This window comes from Bacillus rossius, chromosome 1 (assembly GCF_032445375.1).
Source record: "Bacillus rossius redtenbacheri isolate Brsri chromosome 1, Brsri_v3, whole genome shotgun sequence".
NCBI classification, from domain to species: domain Eukaryota; kingdom Metazoa; phylum Arthropoda; class Insecta; order Phasmatodea; family Bacillidae; genus Bacillus; species Bacillus rossius.
In genome coordinates, this window is record NC_086330.1 from 282,594,635 (window position 1) to 282,617,519 (window position 22,885).

The 22,885-nt window shown below is 38.3% G+C and overlaps 1 protein-coding gene across 3 annotated transcripts in view; it reads left to right on the forward strand.

The window, feature by feature from the left end:
* Window positions 1-22,885, forward strand: part of LOC134527662 (merlin) — a 124,862-nt gene that overhangs the window by 11,911 nt on the left and 90,066 nt on the right. For all 3 annotated transcript variants that reach the window (XM_063360536.1, XM_063360535.1, XM_063360534.1), the window contains 3 exons: window positions 5,930-6,059; window positions 8,850-9,055; window positions 9,460-9,687. In XM_063360536.1, coding sequence (XP_063216606.1) covers window positions 5,930-6,059; window positions 8,850-9,055; window positions 9,460-9,687 — 564 coding nt within the window. The remainder of the gene's footprint in view (window positions 1-5,929; window positions 6,060-8,849; window positions 9,056-9,459; window positions 9,688-22,885) is intronic.

Sequence of the window (22,885 nt, forward strand, 5' to 3'; positions counted from 1 at the left end):
GGAGTACATAAGGTCAGGTGAATTGCCTCTTCCTGGTTTTTTAAGGTATAAGTTGTTCATCGTATTTGCAGTCCCAGTGAGGATGACTATCAAATCAATGTCTTCCCCCACTATCATTACAGCATCGTACGAAGAAGGCATCAATGTTGCAGTGGTCACAATTAGCATGTCAGCATCCTCAGCTTGCTTGTTCATTATGTTTGACGCATCAAGTGTTGTTCTGAGGAAGGCAACAAATCGTTTTTGTTGTGCTCATTGGACAGAAATTTGTCTTGAGGAGTTGAATTCACTGTGGCTTCATCAAATATGACATCTGCAGAGGCGTTCAGCTTGCCCCTTCTTGCTCTTTCTGGATGCTTGGTACTCATTAGAAGATTGTCTGGGTACCCGTCAAAGATGACCACCACCTCTGTACCATAATATTGGTGGATGTACTTGATGTAATCTGCACAAATTTGCCCAAAAGTCGAATTTCGATTCCACACAAATTAATGGAGCAGATGCCCTCCATCAATGACAGTGAGGTGATTTGATGGGAGCTCAAAATCAGTGGACAGGGGTCTGAAAGCATGATATAAAGCAGACTTTGTGCACTTGCGCATGCCATCTTCGCTGAACAACTACATAGGGAACAGTGCAAGCTCATAAGAGAGGTATTCCTTAAGGTCGTATTGGGTTGTTTTTGCTATACATATCCTGTGATAGAGAGTGAGTGGGTCCACAGCTATCTTCTTCTCCCCAACCTTCAAGATGTTCTTGTCAGATGCTAGCGATACCACTTTGTGCTTCTTTTTGAAGGACACTTCACCAAAGGTTGTTCCCACTATTCTTGAAAGTCCAGCCATACCGACTTAATGAGCCTTGTAGCAATTCACCTGCTCGCTTCCAACTATACCAGAGTTTATGCTCATAATTTCATCAGCTTCAGGGAAAGGGGGGTGTTTTGAAAACCATTTGAGCAGCTGTTGCACATCTTGGTCGTCCCGCCTGATCCTGCTGGGCCTCATCTCCACATGTTGTTCTGAAGACAATGCTGTAACTTCAGTGTATTGCTCCATTTGTGGAGCTATATCCTGAAGATAAGTGATTCCAAGTGTCCACTTCAACAATGTACTGTCTGTCATTCCCCTTCCACTAGTCAAGCCACCTCCAACTTTCATATCTTTCATGAGTTTCTGTTCAATACACATGTCAGTCCAAATGCCTGACCAAAATTGTTTGACCTTCGGATTGTGAAATAACCTTCCTTTGTGACTTTTCGGAACTCGGTCGGATTCATTCTTTCTTTCAAACAGGACATTTCTTGAAGGTACAAATGCGCACTTCTTGCATAAGGCCAATGTCCAGCAGCATGGAAAAATGGCATCATCTTCTTGATAGTGTCTAACTGGAGTTGAAAGTCGCCCATCCAATCTCTGTTTGTATGAATTCCTTCACAAGAGTCACCATTGTATAGTATTGAACCCAGAGCTGAGCTGTTGGACCTCTGCTTTGCAAATTGTGGACAGCTGTCATATATCGCTGCTTCATGGATTTGATTTCTTCAAGATGATACCAGAACCCTGGACTGGTCCTCCTCTGTTAGTAGCCTGTTGACAACAGTCGTTTCATCGTTGGTTAATTCAATCGTATCCAGAATCAGTTTGGCCAATGCCTGATGCATCAATAAATGAGCCCTCACAGCTCGAGAATAGGCATGGTCATGCAGCATTCAGCATAGATGGTCGCAAATAGCTCGACAATTCAACTGCCGCTCATGATAGTGCCAACAGCTCCCATGAATGACATGAGCAAGTGGAAGCCCCCAAGGCTTGCTATGGCATCTAGCAATAGTGACTGTGAGCTGTTGTGGAGAATTTCCTGTGCCTTCATATATAGTGGCTGGTCGAATGTCACAAAGCAGGTTTTTTGTTTGACACTATCGCATTCTCGGTGAGCCTTTAGCAATAATGTGTACACAGTGTCATAGTTGCTTGGGGGGCATTTATAAATGGCAGATATATGATTTTAGATCGCAGGAATTCTTTTTTGCTGTGCCATTTTCCATGTAACCATTCCATCCTGGCAAATTTCTACCAGTTGACTTCCAATAATGCCACATGATGTCTGCAACGGACTGAGATATAACATCAGTAGGAGCCAACGTCAGGCTACCAAGATCCTTGATTACAACTGTTTTCAAGCCACCTTGTGGGTTCTTCACAAATCTTTGAAGATCAGTCGAACCAGCAATTGCTACCAACTGGGGGGCAGTTATCCTCACTGAACGAGTGATACTGTCTCTTTCCCCTGCTGCCTCAAATGGAGTCACACACATGATTCCACCCATGGCACCCTATGGTATTGACATTAAAGTCAGTGTTGTCAAAAACCAGCTGACAAAAACCTAGAGCATCAGGTTTGAGAAGGAGTGGTTGAGGTTGAGCGATAGTTGATGTCTCAAGCAGTTCTGCCTCATGGTGACTGGAAGCAAATCCAAGAGATGACATCATGTCAATTAGAAGTTTGGAACCAAATTTTCTGTACATGAATACACTCTATCCTGTAAGAAGGGAGGAGAGAAACGACCAAGGATATCCAGCAGCTATGATTGCATGGGAAATGGCAATACTGACCCTCTTCCATTCATCCAAACTTCCTTTTTTGTTTTTTAGTATAATTTTTTGGACCAGTGTCAGTAAATTTGGTGGAATGTCTGACTCGACAGTGTTCAAAAATTGATCAGGGGGTGGATAGTCAGTGGTATTGTACACACAGGAGCGAATGTCCTCAGTAATTACATCTGCAGCTGCTTCCACTACTCTCATTCTTTCTTCCTCAGGATTTGATTTTATATTGGCATACCAAGTGTCATTCAATATTTTATATCCAGTATTTTTGAAACCGACTGTCGATTTACTGCCTGTTTAAACGAACATGATGTCATTCTCGTACTTTTTCAGCAAACGGGATTTTACTGTTCTCCTATCAATGTGACATTCTTCATTCATGGCCACCATCAATGTGTCAAATGAGAATTTCGACATTCTTCTTTGTTCCCCTCCAGAAAAGCTTAAACACATTCCATTGCTTTATCTACTTTGGGGTCTGGTCTGTATCCTCTTGCATACCCACTGGATCTTGGTGGTTGGAATAGCTGTTTCCTACAAGCATCGTGGTACTGACCATCAGCAGCAATGAGATCCAACTCGGGGGAAACACGATTAATTATTTGTTGAACCCACTCATCTCTGTGTGCCCGAGTGGCTTGCAACATGTTGTCCCTTATCTTCATCATCTCCACCAAGTGAACTGTATTTCGCAAATTCATGGGGAGCTTTTTCTGTGATTTCAAATAATCCTCAGGAACTTTTTCCCCACATAGAAAGAAATGACCCTTGAAAATAAACTTATTGACTGACCTGAGCTGCTTAGAAGATGGTCCAGGTGTAGGGAATTCTGAATGTAGAGCTACGTTTATTCGTCTAGGATTGCTGTAATTTTTGGAACAGGCACTGTGAACTTGAATTTCATCTATATTCTTCAAAATCTGGATGTGGTCGTCTTGTGTCCTTTTAACACTTGCGCTTAATAGAGTCAAAACTCCTTTCTTCTTCACTGTAACCACAACTCCTTCGTCCAAACTCTTCCTGCATATGAAGCACTCACTGTCCGGTGTTAGGGATGAAGAAGCCATATTTCACCACTACAACTCACTGCACGGGAACCCTCTTTCCAAGCGTAGGCAAAACCCGATGTAACTGACTGGAGATTCTAACACAAACTGAGGGAGCAGGTGTCTGAAATCGAGCCTTTCTACCTCCCTCTATCCCTCTCCCCTCCATTGCGGCTTGCAGGTAGCCCTCCGTGAACGGCCCCATTATGTTGTCACCCTCCCATTGAAGAAGAATGGGTATCTGGGTCGTTAACCCTCATCCTTTTCATTCTTTTACAACTTTTGAAATTATTTGGAGTTCTTACATCACTGTTTGTTGTTCCCTATTTATCCTAATGAATTCATATAATATATACATTATATATGAACCATTTGTATAAATATACATGCTACACATTTTTTCGGGTGTTCTTGAATATGCCCCCACTCCTACCCATTGCTCGTAAAATTTTTTTTGAGACAATGGTTTTAAAGGAATTTAAATTTTCTACAACTTTCATTCAATAAACATTTTTCTGAGATCAAGTCTTCCCCCTGTTTTTGCGGTGGGAAGTGGAAAGAAAGTGAAATATTTGCTGAATCGCCAATTTTCCTCCTTTTTCTCCTTCTCGTAGTTCGAATACGTTTGGTCCTACAACAAAACTTTCTGCAATGAATTTGTTCAAAATTTCGTTGTCTGCATTTTCATATTTACACTTATATATCAAAAAATGCACTGAGAATGAGCTAGAGGTCAAAAACAGAAAAAGTGCCGATTTTTTCATGATGGCGGACAAAGCAAGAAGGGTGGGGATGCAGGGCCGCTGCAAGGTAAATTGGCGCCCTAGACGAAAAACCTTAATTATCCCCCCCCCCCCCCCGGCCGGACACCCCAAAAAAAATTTTCCTTGCCTCAAAATACATCACGTAAGCCTAAGATTTTGTCAACAATCAAATGTAAGCAGGCTTGTGTTTTTTTTTACTTTTTTACTTATTACATATCATAAACAGGTCACAGTGGATTTTAAATAATTACTTATATCAATATAAACATTCCAAACTGTTACAAAAATCCATTTTTATCTAGTTTCAATAATCGTTAAACATATTATATCAGCGGTTATGTGTCGAGCTGCACCGCCCACAGCTACTTAGCGCCCTAGGCGGTTGCCTAGTTCGCGTATATGGACGCGCCGGCACTGGGGGGATGAAGAAAACTTGGATTAATCACTACCTAATGGTCCTAAACAACATTAAAAAAAAAAAAATGATGCACCTTTTGTAGGGTGAACCCTGCTTTTCAACACCAGCGGATTGTTGGAGCGACCTGTGAGGGCAGTGAGAGCGATAACCGGGCTATGAGCTGGATTCGTGTGCGAAGGTTGGTGCATAGGAACTGAGTTGCGGTACGTACTAATGAGTGTAGTGCGAAGCAGTGTTTCGTGGTAAGAGACGAACAGTAGAGAGAGTCACTGGAGCAGAGATTCATTGGGGAGAGTAAATTATAGACTTAATAAAAGAGTGATTAATTGGTGGACATACATTAAATGGTTGTAATTTAATGAATAGTATAATTATTTACTAATAAAATTATATTTAATTAATTGAGGTATCCTTTTGAGACCTGTTTTTTCCCACGTGTAACAATATACAATCAATAAATAACTGCACTGAAAGTATGTTGACATCTGGGCTCAAAACCTCTGTAGACCACACACACACGCAAGCATGCACGCGCACATACGCACACATGCACAGACACACACACAGACAGACAGTTTGGTAATTTTTAACTTAAGTATCTGGGTCTGTTCTTGCATTTACAAAGTGAATAAAAATTTAATTGGCTGGATGTACAAAACTGAGTAAAAGTTCCATGTCACGTATCCAAGTTTATCCCTTGATCCTAATGGCATGATCCAGTACATTTTGATCCTGTGGTACATTATGCTTACTGTTTTAATTTAGTACCTCAAAAGATCCTGCACGAATCAAAAACTTGTAATTAACAATAAATTATCTTAATTTGACTGAAGTAGTAAATATAGTTTTTATTAAATTTACTATCATTATTCATTGTTATATGACAGTTTTTTATGTGCAGGATCTTCTGACGTACTATATTAAAACAGCAAGCATCATGTACCACAGGATCAATATTTACAAGATTATGTCATCAGGATGAAGAGCTAAACTTGGATATGTGATAAGAAACAATTACCCAAAACTGTTACACAACTTTCAAGTTAATGAATTAGGGGGAAAATTTTAATTTTTTTGTGCATTCCTTTTTAGTGGCGAGCAACTGGTAGGGATCTTTTTGAGTTAGTGAGTCGCACCATTGGCCTGCGCGAGACATGGTACTTTGGGCTGCAGTATGAAGACAACAAAGGATTCATTTCGTGGCTCAAACTGGACAAGAAAGGTAAGTTAAAGAGTTAAGATTGGATTCTTAACCAACCTTCAAACTCATTTCGTATAGTTCATCCTTATGAGTCATGTTCGAATAGAGCACAAACCTTTACCAGTTTGAGCTCTCACTTACTTAAATCAGAAACATCATTTTAAAATGTTATTTTAGTTGGGGAATTTCCGATTCCTACATATTCTTTATTACAAATTACTTTGGGGAAACCCTTTTACTTCACCACATTATCGTAACCAGAATTAAGGTGGCAGCTCACAGAGTTCCAAAGTGTTAATTTGCCATATACTAACCCCTCATGATTTATTAAAGACGCATGGTTATAAATGGCATTTTATAGCTATTTCACTTGTCTGTACAGGTTTAATATAGTAGCAAAAATTTTTTAAAATTTGAAAAAGTTGGTACACAGTATTTTTATGGACAAAATATTAGTCACCCTAGTACGCACAGATGGATAGTTAAGCCTGTACAAATGGCGCAGTGAACAAGTTCCGTACTCAACCGCACGCGCACTGCCTCTAGATGAGCATAAGGCAGTAGCGATCAGTGAGACATAGATGTTTCAAGCGGACAGTGTATGTCAACATGGGTAGATTTAAGGATGTGACAGAGTGGCAAAAAGGGGCATTCGTGTTTGGCTGTGCTCAGTGCTTGAAGTTGCTGGATTTGTTGTTGTTTCACAGCGGACTGTTCCTTGTGTCTACAAGCAGTGGTGTACTACACGTGGCCTCAAAACACACAATGTCAGAATTGTGGTTGGAAAAAGATCCTGACTGAGAGGGACTGGAGATGCGTTTTATGGTTTGTGAATTAAAAATTGCTTCCAAACCCAAGAGAAATAGCTGCAGTCAGTGATTGATTGAAGGTTCATCCCAACCTGTTAGTGATAGAACCTTGCGACGGGAACTGCATGCAATGAACATTTGGAGTTTGTCACCTCACAAGAGGCCATTGTTCACACAGGCACATAAAGCTGCGCGTCTTCATTGGGCTAGAAATCATTGAACGTGGACAGTAGCTGACTGGCGGAATGTAATGTGGTCTGACGAATCACATTCTTGCCTGTATTACAATGACACACGTTGTCGAGTGCACCAAAGGCCAAATGAAGCATTTCATCCTGGATATGTGCAGGGTTAGGTTCAAGCCGGAGGTGGGTCTGTGATGTATTGGGCGGGTTTTTCGTTTTATGGATTGGCTCGCTCACTGCGGTGACTACTAACATGAACCAGCATGATTATTTAAACATTCTGGATGATCAGGTGTTGCCTTTCAGTCAACATCTGCATGATAAGTATACCCCAATTTTTGAAGATGACAACAGCATTGTTCATTGGGTTGGATGCATATGTGGCTAGTACTATGAACAATCCATCCTTACAACTCGATTTGGCCTGCAAAATCACTTGACTTGAACCCCATTGAAAATCTGTGGGACATATTGCAACTGCGGATAAAACGCTGACAAAAGCATCCCCTGAATTTAGTGGAATTGCGCGATCAAATCCTTAGCAAGTAGCTTAACCTTGGATGTAACGTACCAGCACAACCTTGTGGACTCACTTCCTAACCAAATCCAGGTGGTTATCATGTCCAGAGGCAGAGTTACTCAATATTAAATGATGCTTGTAATGATTTCTCCAGGGGTGACTAATTTTTTGTCCGGTGAGCTTAGTAGGTACTTGTGGAAAGGTACAGGGTATCATTAAATTTTAAAGTCACTGTTTTAAGTCCCGTAGAGGCACATAATCTACTCAAAGACTGCAGCCAGTTCAGTGCGTAGTGTGTAGAGTCAAAGAGGCATCTGCTAGATGAACCAGCATTGCACCTGTAGAGCTTGTGAGATCCAGCCAGGCAGTCCCTTTAACTTGACGTGCTCCCAGATTCGACAACAATGTCCTGGCCGCCACGGACAGGGGCCCCGGAGAGCACAGGCTTACGGTGCCTTGCTCCTTACCGGGGTGTCTGCAAGATAAGCTCTGAATACACTGGCTGCTGCACGTGCTTGCTCATCCTCCCGTCCTCCCGCCTCGTAATTCATGAGACTTCCATGGGTATCATTACCATGCCTGGCAGATGATAGCGTAGATGCTTGTCCCCTGTCTTTGTAATATCCATGACACAGTGGTGGACCATTGGACAGGGATGATGTTCAGACTGCTCTACAAACTATTATACAAATTTGTTTCTCTAAAACTGTGTGTAAATTCTCACTGTAAAATTTTATAATAACTGCCAGAAAAGTTATTGTTTATGAAAATATTGCATTCAATCATAATTAATGAATTTTCAGAAAAAAAATCTAAAATAATTTTATCCTGAAATTGTTGCACTAATCATCAGACTAAAGTAGTTTACAAGATTATTATTTGGTTTACTGCGATGAAGTGCTAGTACTAAAATCAAGTCAAAAGAATGAATGGGCTTGACATTTCTTGGCATTAAGGTCAATATAGACAACGCGTGGTGATTAAATGCTTCTATCTGGAGCATTGACGAAGTGAATGGGTGTGGAAAACAAAAGAGTCGACTCACTGCAGTCCACCACATTTACCACTTGTGAAAAATCTGGGTTCGACTCAGTTGGGGATCAAACGTGAATTTTTTGGTAGGAGACAAAGGCTGAGAGTTCACGTTACTTGCTTCCTACAGAGGCGATCCAGTATTTGATTCTCGGCTGTATCAGACCCTGATTTTTTGCAAGTGGTAAATGTGGACTTTGCAGGGAGCCATGCTCTCATCGTCTGATGGAGAGGTGAAGCCCTGACACGTTGGTAAACTCTGCAGTGCAGGACCAGGGCATCTCGCAGCAGCCACCCACGTCCTTCAACTTCCTGTGCAAGTTCTACCCGGAGGACGTGGCGGAGGAGCTGGTGCAGGAGGTGACCCAGCACCTCTTCTTCCTGCAGGTGAAGCAGGCCATCCTCTCCATGGACATCTACTGCCCACCAGAGGCCTCTGTGCTACTTGCGTCCTACGCCGTCCAGGCCAAGGTCAGCATAACTGTTTGCAGCTCACTGCAGACAGCTGTTGGTCTTGGGGGGGGGAACAACAGGAAATGTCAGGGAAGCCTGGAAAATTCAGGAGAAATCTTGAAGTGTTAAGGGAACTTGGAAGTGTATGGGTGAATGTGAAATCTAAGGGGGAAACCTGGAAAAGCCAGGAAAAATCCTTGAAATTAAGGTTTCTCAAAGCCCTGGAAATCGTTTAATGGTATGAAAATTTGAAAATGGGTAGAGATAATTTGGTTATGTGAGGGTAGACTTTGAAATAAAGTTGCAGGTCTTTAAAAGGTAGGAAAACTTGGAAAAGTCAGGATATTTTAACCTGGTTTAGGTAAACCAGTACTGATTGTGATGAATGTAAGATTCACCTGAATATAACATGGTGTGCACAGTATGGCGACTACGATGAACTCACGTACCAGCCGGGCACCCTGGCGAGCGATGACCTCCTGCCCCAGCGGGTGATCGACCAGTACCAGATGACGCCGGAGATGTGGGAGGACCGCATCAAGATCTGGTATGCTGACCACCGCGGGATGTCCCGCGACGAGGCCGAGATGGAGTATCTGAAAATTGCTCAAGATCTTGACATGTATGGCGTCAACTACTTTCCTATCACGGTCAGTTTGATTCTTGATTCTCACAGTTTAGAGCATCTGCACGTCACAAAAGACATGAAAAAGTAGTGTAACTGAAGGATTAGTCATGAAAATCACAATAAAGTTCCGAAATTTACTACTGCAGTGCTGAAAGTCACAAAACTAATTTCCAATAGCCTTTTGCTAGCTTGCATTTTACATGCCTCTCTTCAGTTTATAGTTCCACATGAAAAACAAATACAGTACAAGGTCTGTATCCATCAAGTTAAAGTACATGACCATGCCAGATTGTCGAAAGTCAATATGGTTTTAACGGAATATTACAACTCATATCGGCCCTTCTAAAAGATGACATGATATGTAACATTCACAAAACAAAAAAAAAAATAGATATAAAATGTAAATGTTCATTCATTCAAAATCTTAAATCTTCGAAAGTTTATCACTGATTGCTTTGAAATTTTGACACAACGTTGCATTCAAATACGTACTTGCTTTTATATATCTATGTCACCTGTGACAGGTAAAAAGATAGTTATAAATATAGATAGATAAATATATACATATAAATAAATATTTGTGTGTTTCTCTTCTGTTTTGTATAGATCATGATATAAATATAAATATTTAGGCATAGAGATACTAGGGAGATATATAGATATATAAAGATATAGTGAGATATATAGATAGGGAGATAGATTGAGATTTAGATAGAAGAACACACACACACATTAAAGTATCGTGAAGGGGAAGGGGGGGGGGGGTCGACTTCACTCGACCTCAATTACGTCAAAAAAAGCATTGGCCCTAGTAATAGGGTCAGGCAGAGTGCCAGACGTGTTGTGCGAAAAGTTAAGCCAAAAACCCCTAAAGAAAAAGTATAAATATCTTTATTATTAACTCAAGCCCCATATGAATATGGAGGGACAACACATGACAAGTGAACTGCCAATAAAGAGGGAGCAATGTTAATTACAAAAAAATCACGTAAATACACGTGATCAATACAAATAGTCAGTATATAATTTACGTGCTATCGTTATTTAAAATGCATACAAGAAATTCTGAGAGAATGCTGTCTGTCCGGACGTGAGAGGTGTGGTGGAGAAAACGGTATACGCCCCAACGGAAAATGGGTCAAAGCAAGTAACAAACTCGAAGTGAGCACAAGGCAAACGAGAAGGCCGGGAAAAATTTAACTTTAACAAAACACATGGCCTCGAAGAGAATATAAAAAAATAACTAAGGAAAGCCAAATAATGCAAATTAGGTAAAACACACTGGCAATGCAAACCAGATAATTACGAAATAGAGTCAGTGTCCAGCAAGCATTACTGTACGAGCCCAAAAGAAAAAGAAGGCAAACATGGACGCAGAAGGCAAACTACTGAACTATCTAAAATATAAGACACAGACCAGAAGGCACACCCTATGCGCACCCCTCACGGTGATCGCTCCTGGAACAGAACAGAACGAGCAAATGAAAAACAGCCCCATATATAAAAAATCCAGATGACGTTAGTGTTGCATTCAGTAGGCCTGGAAGGAGGTGCCTACGTCACGCGGACGTCAGAAGGGATGGCGGGAGGGGGTTTTAAGGGGAACGAGGGAAGGGGAGGAGCTGGTGGGCGTTGCTATATACATATATATATATATATATATATACACACATACACATATATATATATACACACATATATATACATACACACACATACACACACACACACGCACATATATATGGAGAGAGAGAGAGAGAGAGAGAAGGAGGAGAGACAGAGAGGAATTTTTATGTATATAGAGAAATATAGTAAGATTTATAGCAGGACATATATAGAGGGATAGATGTAGAGTGAGATGCTTTGTACATGTGTACCTACTTCAAATACATTACAAAAAAAAATTAAAGAGGCATAATAACACATGCTGGGCATTCCCTAGTATATAAATAAACTATGAACATGTTCACCGAAAATTGCTTGTGGATATTTTTAAATTTCAATGTTAAGTACCAATTTAGTCTAGGCAGTCTTTACTTAAGAAAATGATTTAGGTAGAATTTTAGGTTGATTAACTTGTTTATAGTTCTTGCACAAAAACAAAATGTCCTTCATTAAGTCATTACATACTATTCACAAACAATAGAAACGGATTCCACAGTAACACAGACAAAATTTCCCTGCTCAAAAAATGAATGTTAATGAATTTTAATGGTGTTCAAAACGTTGTGAATATTCACATACACATTCCATTTTATTCATAAGTCCCGAAGTCGCTTGGTGTTGACGGTACAGACTAAGGACAAACATGCCCTTGGGATGGCACCTAAGACTTTGCTATAGCCCCATCATAGTCTGAATGCCAACAACTGCGTTCATTTAAAATTCTAAATAAAAGTTCAGAAATGATGTTTCTAAACGGCGCAGCCCGGATCACAGTTGTGAAGTTTATCACCCAGTGCATTATTTTTTTGCGTGAGCCACTGCCAAACGTAAATTAACCCAACATAGAGCAGAGAACTGGCGAGATAACATTACAGGCTCCAGCCAAACAGGAAGGAGGGAGACATGTGACCTTCCCAACCAATCACAACACAGCTTCCTCCCACAAGGATACACTTTCACATTAAATACATTGAACTATACATTGTGTAACGCATGCTGGGCTGCAGGTAAACACTCATTAAATTAATAAGTAAAAAATTAAGGCCTTGGAAGTGTCAGCCCAAAAAACAAACAAACGACAACAATAATCACAGAGGTGCCCAGACGTCGTACAAAGGAATTTACTTATAACCTACTAGGAACTCTAGGAGGCTATGTGGATCGAGGATGAATAATAATGAAATAACAAGACTGCTGGTTTGATTTATATAACTGCCCTTTTACTAAAATAATTTACTTAGCTTTTTCTTTTCTTTTATCTTTAAGTACACATGTATTAAAATATATTAATTATAAACAGAAGGGAGCCCCGGAGCAACAAAATACATATAAAAGTAAAACAACCATACCTCTTAAACTTGACCCTGGTTTTAAGTGAGCTCGCAGGCTCAAAAGAAAGACAATTACATTTTGTTTTTAATTTTCTTTTGAAATGAATTTAACTAAATCCTGTGTCCTTAAATCTGGCGGGTCCTGGCACTGGAGGTTCTGTAGATTAAAGTCCAGAAGAATTAATTTTATGTAGAAACTTGTATGTCGACCGGAGAGGGGAGAAAACTTGTGACTGCATGGTAGCCAATCACGGACTGCTAATTTTGGCAGAGAAGTTCCATTCTTATTCTTGCAGGCTAATCTTGCACATTATTCTTGCACCCCGCCTGTAACCAAAGTCCCAAATTGCTTAGACTGGTTAACAGGCGGCTAAGTCTGGGCAAGACTATGCCCAGGGAAAGGCAAAAAAAAAGGGGGGGGGGGGGGGGGAAATATGACTATCACTTACCCAAACAGTGGGGTGAAGTCACGTTAGCTGGCTTCAGGAGTCGAGTAGTCAAATCGCGGCGCGGAAATCCGCGGAAGCCATGACGAGAAAAGAAGAAATCATTTAGATAAAAAAAAACAAACTATTATGGGCAGACAAAAAAATACAAATTAAAAAAATAAGGCATCTATGCCTCGACGTTGGAGACTACATGACGTAGTGTCAAGTCTTGGAAGAACAACAGAGATTGACTCTCGCGAATCGCGACGCGTGGTCCGTACTGACCAGATGCTGCCCGCCGAATCTTTAAAAAATGGCGTCGGTGCGCCTAATTAAAGAAAGTAACTGCCCCCATCAAAAGAGGGGGGGGGGGGGGGGGGGTGATTGCCCGAAGGTGTCCGGAGATGCCCGAAGGGGCAAAGCAGACTGCAAAGCGCTTGCCGCGCTCTCACGCGAGTCACAGGCGAACTAAGATCGCAATCACACTGCGACTGCTGCCAAGGTCGATTGTGACAAGCTGTCTCTTATGGGAGGGATGAGTAATGCTCTCTGGTGGCCAAGATGAGAACCTGCCTGGAGGGTCACAGAAACGTCTGCTAGAGTGCACTGGTCACACTCTCAACCAGCGGACCGAGCAAGGTTAAGGATTTTTCCCGCCGCTAGACTTCGCTGAGGGCTCTGTTTGACAAAGGCGAATGTATTAGTCTCTAGTGTATTTGCTTATAATGTATGAATCACGAGTCACTGCATGTACTTAGTCCAGTGTCTCAACTGTAATCTAAGAAAAATACTGTCCGAAAAACATCAAACTTTTGTACCCTTTGTAAAATTTCATCACGGTAAACGACACACTAGAAAGAAAGGTCTTCAATTAGCAAATGTTGTGACCATTGTTCAAGTGTATCACTCCATTTATTGGTGCGAAAACACGTTAAAATTACGTGAAAAGTAATTTCAATACAACTTTGAAACGTACTGCAGAGTTTATAAAACCACACATCTTTATTTATGTTGTTGGCAATGCACTCAATATAGCCAACATAACACCTTTGCTGCAACTTGCCCTACTTAAACACGTTTCATATTTTAGCTTTTGTAAAACTTATGTAACGTCTTTGTATAGAACAGCAGTTGGCGACCATGAAACGACATGGAAAGAAAATGCCTGTCATATCAAGCAGCAACTTTATTCTTCATGTTTACTTACAGCTACACCACTTATTAAATTAAATATCGCAATTATTTTCGTTTATGTTTTCAATTTATGTACACTTATTGAACTTCGAAAATTCATCAAGCGAAAACATTTTGCGAATATCTGAAACTACTAATAAATTTGCACTAATAACCGGTATTTGTGTACACGTGGAAGAATTGTACTGTGGGATGCATTGCAGTATCAGAAAGAAGAAATAGGCTTGAAATTGTTTCAGTGGAAAATATGCTTGGAATTACTAGGTAATATGTTGACGTGAAGAAAGATAAATTACGCCCGCGGAAAATAAGCTTGGAATTACGGTTAAGGTTATGTGAGAAGTATTATTGGCGATAGCAAACATTGGTTATCAAAATATCGCAAGTAGTTACCGATGTCCGATATTGAAAAATCTGTCGATATTACCGATCTTCCGATATCGAATATCGGGCCATCACTATATGAATCACCATAAATCTTTAGTCAATTGTAACAAAACATATTATTACTGCACTCGCCGTGCCTGGTTCCCGCGATAGCGGATAGATATCGCGTTTCATTCGGTTCGTGTCCGTCACCGTAGATAGCAGCACGTTAGGGGAATAATATTATTTCGTTTTTGTAATACGATTTAATAACAAATACACATCCCAAATACACGAAACTTATTTATAATGTGTTACAATATGTTTTAAAACATTGTGCAAAAGATCCCGGGTGTAATTTGAATTATTATGTGTAACTGTAAAACACCATTGTTCGTTAAAAATGTATTTGAATATTCAACGTTACTTTTAAATAACCGTATCGATTGTGCTGAAAATCGGTGGACGATTGTTAAATTACATAATATTAATAATTCAAATGATGAAAATAGATTAAAAAGTCAAATTGATGGTTGTTCCAATCGAGTGGAAGAGAGATGCCACGCATGCGTACAAAGAGCATAACAGGACACATCCATAGTGGGACAATGTGCATTATGGGACACTTTTTCGTGCGTGCAGCCGGCGTTCATCGCTTTATTAGACGTCAGGTCAAAAAAAAAGAAAAGAAAAATTATATGACTACACTTGAAAACATAGCCAACAAGCCAAATGGGTAATAACACATTTTAGCAGCTTTTAAAATTTAAATTATGTAAATAATTGAACTTATGACAAATGAACTTATGATAAATAAGAGAAAAACAGCACATAGCTAATGTATGACTACCTCTGAAACATTTACTTGGCCATTATTTACATTGAAATAGTAAACCTAACCAAGTACTGAAAATGATTGAAAAACCTTATTTATTCCAATGATATTTATGTTGAGATGGCGAGGACTTGCAGTTCTGCTAGGTTTAACCAGATAATTTTTATCAGCACTTTAAAACTTTTTTTGATATGCACATTTAGGAATATATTGGATATTTTAAAAATTCCATAGAAGAGTGTCTTCTGGGAAATAAGGAAAATGATAACTTAAGAAAATGTTGGTTAGGGTAGTCCAGCTACAAAAATGATCTATAATGTATTACTTAAATATTTTTGGTTATTAATTATGAATTAAATACATTTTTTATTGGAGCTTACCCAAATGGGCCATTTTTTTTTATTATTTGAATTACTTTGCAGAATTTGTAATATTTTTATTATTTAAATAACCTAATAAATAATCTTTAAACCCAAAATTGGTAGTGTTAAAAAACTGCATTGCCTATACATTTATCAAAATGAAAAGTGTAATGACACCCTGGACATAGGTTAATAAGGATTGTAGGCTTTTGTGGCCATTGTCTGAAGTTGCTTGGCTCTTGGATTGTAGCTGCGTCAAAGGCCTTTGACGCAGCAATAAATTATAAGCCATGCAACCTCAGGAAAAAGGTTAAGTTTGGTATAATTTTTTCTGCATTTTCTGGGAAAGGGTTTGTGATATATTTAGTAAATAGTAATGTAGTTTACAAATTCATTATACTACTTGAATTCAGGCTTGGAATCCAAAGAGGATAGTGTCCCTAGAGATCATGATACTACGCCTCAAAAGTGAACTAAAGAAAATAACTTACAATTAAATATAATTGAATTATTACTACATCTGCAAGAATGTATTTATTGCCTTAACATATAAAAATTTGCACATTAATCTTAGTTTATTATTATTTATTCGTGAGGTTGTCGATTACATTTTAAATATTAGTTATTATTGTGGCATTATTTTAATTCAAACTATTTCCTTGGATGGTCTATTAGTTTCCTTTTATCTATAAGAAACCTTGTAAGAACTAATTTATCAACGTATCTAAATTTATAGTTTTTCTTAGAATGGTTTTCATATTTTATTTTCAAATACTATAAGTTATTAGGTGGTAGTATTTTACTTAAAAAAAAGTTTCCTTGGTTTGTTCTGATAGTAGGTAAGTAGGTACAAAATTTGGACAGTACTTAAGTACACTACAATACAGAACATCGTTAGTAGTTTGGGAATGAACTACTAGTTTTATATAATGACCCTTTGTTATAAAAGTTTTGTTAGAAAATTTTAGAGATAGACGTGTCTACAAATTTGTGGTTCGGATCAAGTCGAGCCAAGCTGAGTTCAGTAATAGCACCTTCGAGTTGAGTTGAGTTCTTAAAAATAGAGCTGAGCTTGAGTAATTAAAGAAATTTTAAAGAATAATTTTATATTCCTGGTGTATATGTTAATTTACCATTAGCATTATAGTAATGTTTATATATGTCTTCAATGAGTGAGTCATTTGTGTCAAATGAGTAAGTAAGATATAACTATTAATCATACTTATTTATAATTTCTTTTAAAATTGAATTTTAAATTCGCTTTGGAATTTCGAAAAGCCGGTAGATGTGAAGGCTTCAAAATTCAAAGAAAATTGTGTGGTTAAATTAGTGAAATAAGAGAAATATTGATAATAGCTTAAACAATGTTTATCCTGTTAAATGATTTTAACCCTATGATTTCCTTAAATGGTAGTTCTGAAGGAGAGCCTCTGTAATAGAAAAAAACCCAAAATTCTTTTTTGAAACTTCCTAACATATTTTATAAGTGTGTTCAATACATGACATAGTTACCAGTAGTTCATATTTTTAAAGACTGAGGATAAGTTAGATTCGAATCTCAGATTCGAATCTGAAAAATTCCCGGATCGTACCATAATTATCGTACACACCTTGAAAACCCGGAAATTCGTTCGTGCAACAACAGCCTAAGTCAATCCTTAAATTGATGTGTATAAAAAAGGAAAAAAAATATATATATATGCATGGTCATGAACTTAGACATGTTAATAAATTGTTTGCAAGTCAGATCTTCAAAATTAAATAAAAATGTAAATGTTTATTAGATAAAAAATTTTAGAATCAGAAATTAGAATTTGAAAAAAAGCGTAATTTTGATATATAAATATTAAAATAGACAACAAAAAAAGTATAATAATTACAAATGTACAGGTAGCTCAATCCAGGTTCGTAGGTATGTTAGGAAAACCCTCTGTATGTCACATGTGTCACATGCGGGCTATAAGACACCAGATATTTACAGGAGCCAGCCGAAATAGGGAAAATGTGTCATTCTTGGCAACTGATGTACCTAACTATTTAAAAATATATAATAATTACAAATGTACATGTAGCTAAATCCAGGTTCGTAGGTATGTTAAGAAAACCCTCCTGTATGTCACACATGTGTCACATGCGGGCTATATGACACCAGATTTTTACAGGAGCCAGCCGAAATAGAGAAAATGTGTCATTCTTGGCAACTGAACTACCTAACTACTTAAAAAAATATAATAATTACAAATGTACATGTAGCTCAATCCAGGTTCCTAGGTATGTTAAGAAAACCTTCATCTATGTCACACATGTGCCACATAAGGGCTATTTGACACCAGATTTTTACAGGAGACAGCCGAAATAGAGAAAATGTGTCATTCTTGGCTACTGATGTACCTACCTTCTTAAAAAAAAATTAATAATAATAACAAATGTACACGTAGCTCAATCCAGGTTCGTAGGTATGTTACGAAAACCCTCCTGTATGTCACATATGTGTCACATGCGGGCTATATGACACCAGATTTTTACAGGAGCCAGCCGAAATAGAGAAAATGTGTCATTCTTGGCAACTGATGTACCTAACTACTTAAAAAAATATAATAATTACAAATATACATGTAGCTCAATCCAGGTTCGTAGGTATGTTAAGAAAACCTTCATCTATGTCACACATGTGTCACATGCGGGCTATATGACATCAGATTTTTACAGGAGCCAGCCGAAATAGAGAAAATGTGTCATTCTTGTCAACTGATGTACCTAACTACTTAAAAAAATATAATAATTACAAATTTACATGTAGCTCAATCCAGGTTCGTAGGTATGTTAAGAAAACCTTCATCTATGTCACACATGTGTCACATGCGGGCTATATGACATCAGATTTTTACAGGAGCCAGCCGAAATAGAGAAAATGTGTCATTCTTGGCAACTGATGTACCTAACTACTTAAAAAAATATAATAATTACAAATGTACATGTAGCTCAATCCAGGTTCGTAGGTATGTTAAGAAAACCTTCATCTATGTCACACATGTGTCACATGCGGGCTATATGACACCAGATTTTTAAAGGAGCCAGCCGAAATAGAGAAAATGTTACATTCTTGGCAACTGATGTACCTAACTACTTAAAAAAATATAATAATTACAAATGTACATGTAGCTCAATCCAGGTTCGTAGGTATGTTAAGAAAACCTTTATCTATGTCACACATGTGTCACATGCGGGCTATTTGACACCAGATTTTTACAGGAGCCAGCCGAAATAGAGAAAATGTGTCATTCTTGGCTACTGATGTACCTACCTTCTTAAAAATAAATAATAATTACAAATGTACACGTAGCTCAATCCAGGTTCGTTGGTATGTTACGAAAACCCTCCTGTATGTCACATATGTGTCACATGTGGGCTATATGACACCAGATTTTTAAAGATGCCAGCCGAAATAGAGAAAATGTGTCATTCTTGGCAACTGGTGTACCTACCTTCTTAAAAAAGTATAATAATTACAAATGTACACGTAGCTCAATCCAGGTTTGTAGGTATGTTACGAAAACCCTCCTGTATGTCACATATGTGTCACATGCGGGCTATATGACACCAAATTTTTACAGGAGACAGCCGAAATAGAGAAAATGTGTCATTCTTGGCAACTGATGTACCTAACTACTTAAAAAAATATAATAATTACAAATGTACATGTAGCTCAATCCAGGTTCGTAGGTATGTTAAGAAAACCTTCATCTATGTCACACATGTGTCACATGCGGGCTATATGACACCAGATTTTTACAGGAGCCAGCCGAAATAGAGAAAATGTGTCATTCTTGGCAACTGATGTACCTACCTTCTTAAAAAAGTATAATAATTACAAATGTACACGTAGCTCAATCCAGGTTCGTAGGTATGTTACGAAAACCCTCCTGTATGTCACATATGTGTCACATGCGGGCTATATGACACCGGATTTTTACAGGAGCCAGCCGAAATAGAGAAAATGTGTCATTCTTGGCAACTGATGTACCTACCTTGTTAAAAAAGTATAATAATTACAAATGTACACGTAGCTCAATCCAGGTTCGTAGGTATGTTACGAAAACCCTCCTGTATGTCACATATGTGTCACATGCGGGCTATATGATACCAGATTTTTACAGGAGCCAGCCGAATTAGAGGAAATGTGTCATTCTTGGCAACTGATGTACCTAACTACTTAAAAAAATATAATAATTACAAATGAACATGTAGCTCAATCCAGGTTCGTAGGTATGTTAAGAAAACCTTCATCTATGTCACACATGTGTCACATGCGGGCTATATGACACCAGATTTTTACAGGAGCCAGCCGAAATAGAGAAAATGTGTCATTCTTGGCAACTGATGTACCTAACTACTTAAAAAAATATAATAATTACAAATGTACACGTAGCTCAATCCAGGTTCGTAGGTATGTTACGAAAACCCTAAAGTATGTCACATGCGGGCTATATGACACCAGATTTTTACAGGAGACAGCCGAAATAGAGAAAATGTGTCATTCTTGGCAACTGATGTACCTAACTACTTAAAAAAATATAATAATTACAAATGTACATGTAGCTCAATCCAGGTTCCTAGGTATGTTAAGAAAACCTTCATCTATGTCACACATGTGCCACATAAGGGCTATTTGACACCAGATTTTTACAGGAGACAGCCGAAATAGAGAAAATGTGTCATTCTTGGCTACTGATGTACCTACCTTCTTAAAAAAAAATTAATAATAATAACAAATGTACACGTAGCTCAATCCAGGTTCGTAGGTATGTTAAGAAAACCTTCATCTATGTCACACATGTGTCACATGCGGGCTATATGACATCAGATTTTTACAGGAGCCAGCCGAAATAGAGAAAATGTGTCATTCTTGTCAACTGATGTACCTAACTACTTAAAAAAATATAATAATTACAAATTTACATGTAGCTCAATCCAGGTTCGTAGGTATGTTAAGAAAACCTTCATCTATGTCACACATGTGTCACATGCGGGCTATATGACATCAGATTTTTACAGGAGCCAGCCGAAATAGAGAAAATGTGTCATTCTTGGCAACTGATGTACCTAACTACTTAAAAAAATATAATAATTACAAATGTACATGTAGCTCAATCCAGGTTCGTAGGTATGTTAAGAAAACCTTCATCTATGTCACACATGTGTCACATGCGGGCTATATGACACCAGATTTTTGAAGGAGCCAGCCGAAATAGAGAAAATGTTACATTCTTGGCAACTGATGTACCTAACTACTTAACAAAAATATAATAATTACAAATGTACATTGAGCTCAATCCAGGTTCGTAGGTATGTTAAGAAAACCTTTATCTATGTCACACATGTGTCACATGCGGGCTATTTGACACCAGATTTTTACAGGAGCCAGCCGAAATAGAGAAAATGTGTCATTCTTGGCTACTGATGTACCTACCTTCTTAAAAATAAATAATAATTACAAATGTACACGTAGCTCAATCCAGGTTCGTTGGTATGTTACGAAAACCCTCCTGTATGTCACATATGTGTCACATGTGGGCTATATGACACCAGATTTTTACAGATGCCAGCCGAAATAGAGAAAATGTGTCATTCTTGGCAACTGGTGTACCTACCTTCTTAAAAAAGTATAATAATTACAAATGTACACGTAGCTCAATCCAGGTTTGTAGGTATGTTACGAAAACCCTCCTGTATGTCACATATGTGTCACATGCGGGCTATATGACACCAAATTTTTACAGGAGACAGCCGAAATAGAGAAAATGTGTCATTCTTGGCAACTGATGTACCTAACTACTTAAAAAAATATAATAATTACAAATGTACATGTAGCTCAATCCAGGTTCGTAGGTATGTTAAGAAAACCTTCATCTATGTCACACATGTGTCACATGCGGGCTATATGACACCAGATTTTTACAGGAGCCAGCCGAAATAGAGAAAATGTGTCATTCTTGGCAACTGATGTACCTACCTTCTTAAAAAAGTATAATAATTACAAATGTACACGTAGCTCAATCCAGGTTCGTAGGTATGTTACGAAAACCCTCCTGTATGTCACATATGTGTCACATGCGGGCTATATGACACCGGATTTTTACAGGAGCCAGCCGAAATAGAGAAAATGTGTCATTCTTGGCAACTGATGTACCTACCTTGTTAAAAAAGTATAATAATTACAAATGTACACGTAGCTCAATCCAGGTTCGTAGGTATGTTACGAAAACCCTCCTGTATGTCACATATGTGTCACATGCGGGCTATATGATACCAGATTTTTACAGGAGCCAGCCGAATTAGAGGAAATGTGTCATTCTTGGCAACTGATGTACCTAACTACTTAAAAAAATATAATAATTACAAATGAACATGTAGCTCAATCCAGGTTCGTAGGTATGTTAAGAAAACCTTCATCTATGTCACACATGTGTCACATGCGGGCTATATGACACCAGATTTTTACAGGAGCCAGCCGAAATAGAGAAAATGTGTCATTCTTGGCAACTGATGTACCTAACTACTTAAAAAAATATAATAATTACAAATGTACACGTAGCTCAATCCAGGTTCGTAGGTATGTTACGAAAACCCTCCTGTATGTCACATGCGGGCTATATGACACCAGATTTTTACAGGAGACAGCCGAAATAGAGAAAATGTGTCATTCTTGGCAACTGATGTACCTAACTACTTAAAAAAATATAATAATTACAAATGTACATGTAGCTTAATCCAGGTTCGTAGGTATGTTAAGAAAACCTTCATCTATGTCACACATGTGTCACATGCGGGCTATATGACACTAGATTTTTACAGAAGCCAGCCGAAATAGAGAAAATGTTTCATTCTTGGCAACTGATGTACCTAACTACTTAAAAAAATATAATAATTACAAATGTACATGTAGCTCAATCCAGGTTCGTAGGTATGTTAAGAAAACCTTCATCTATGTCACACATGTGTCACATGCGGGCTATATGACACCAGATTTTTACAGGAG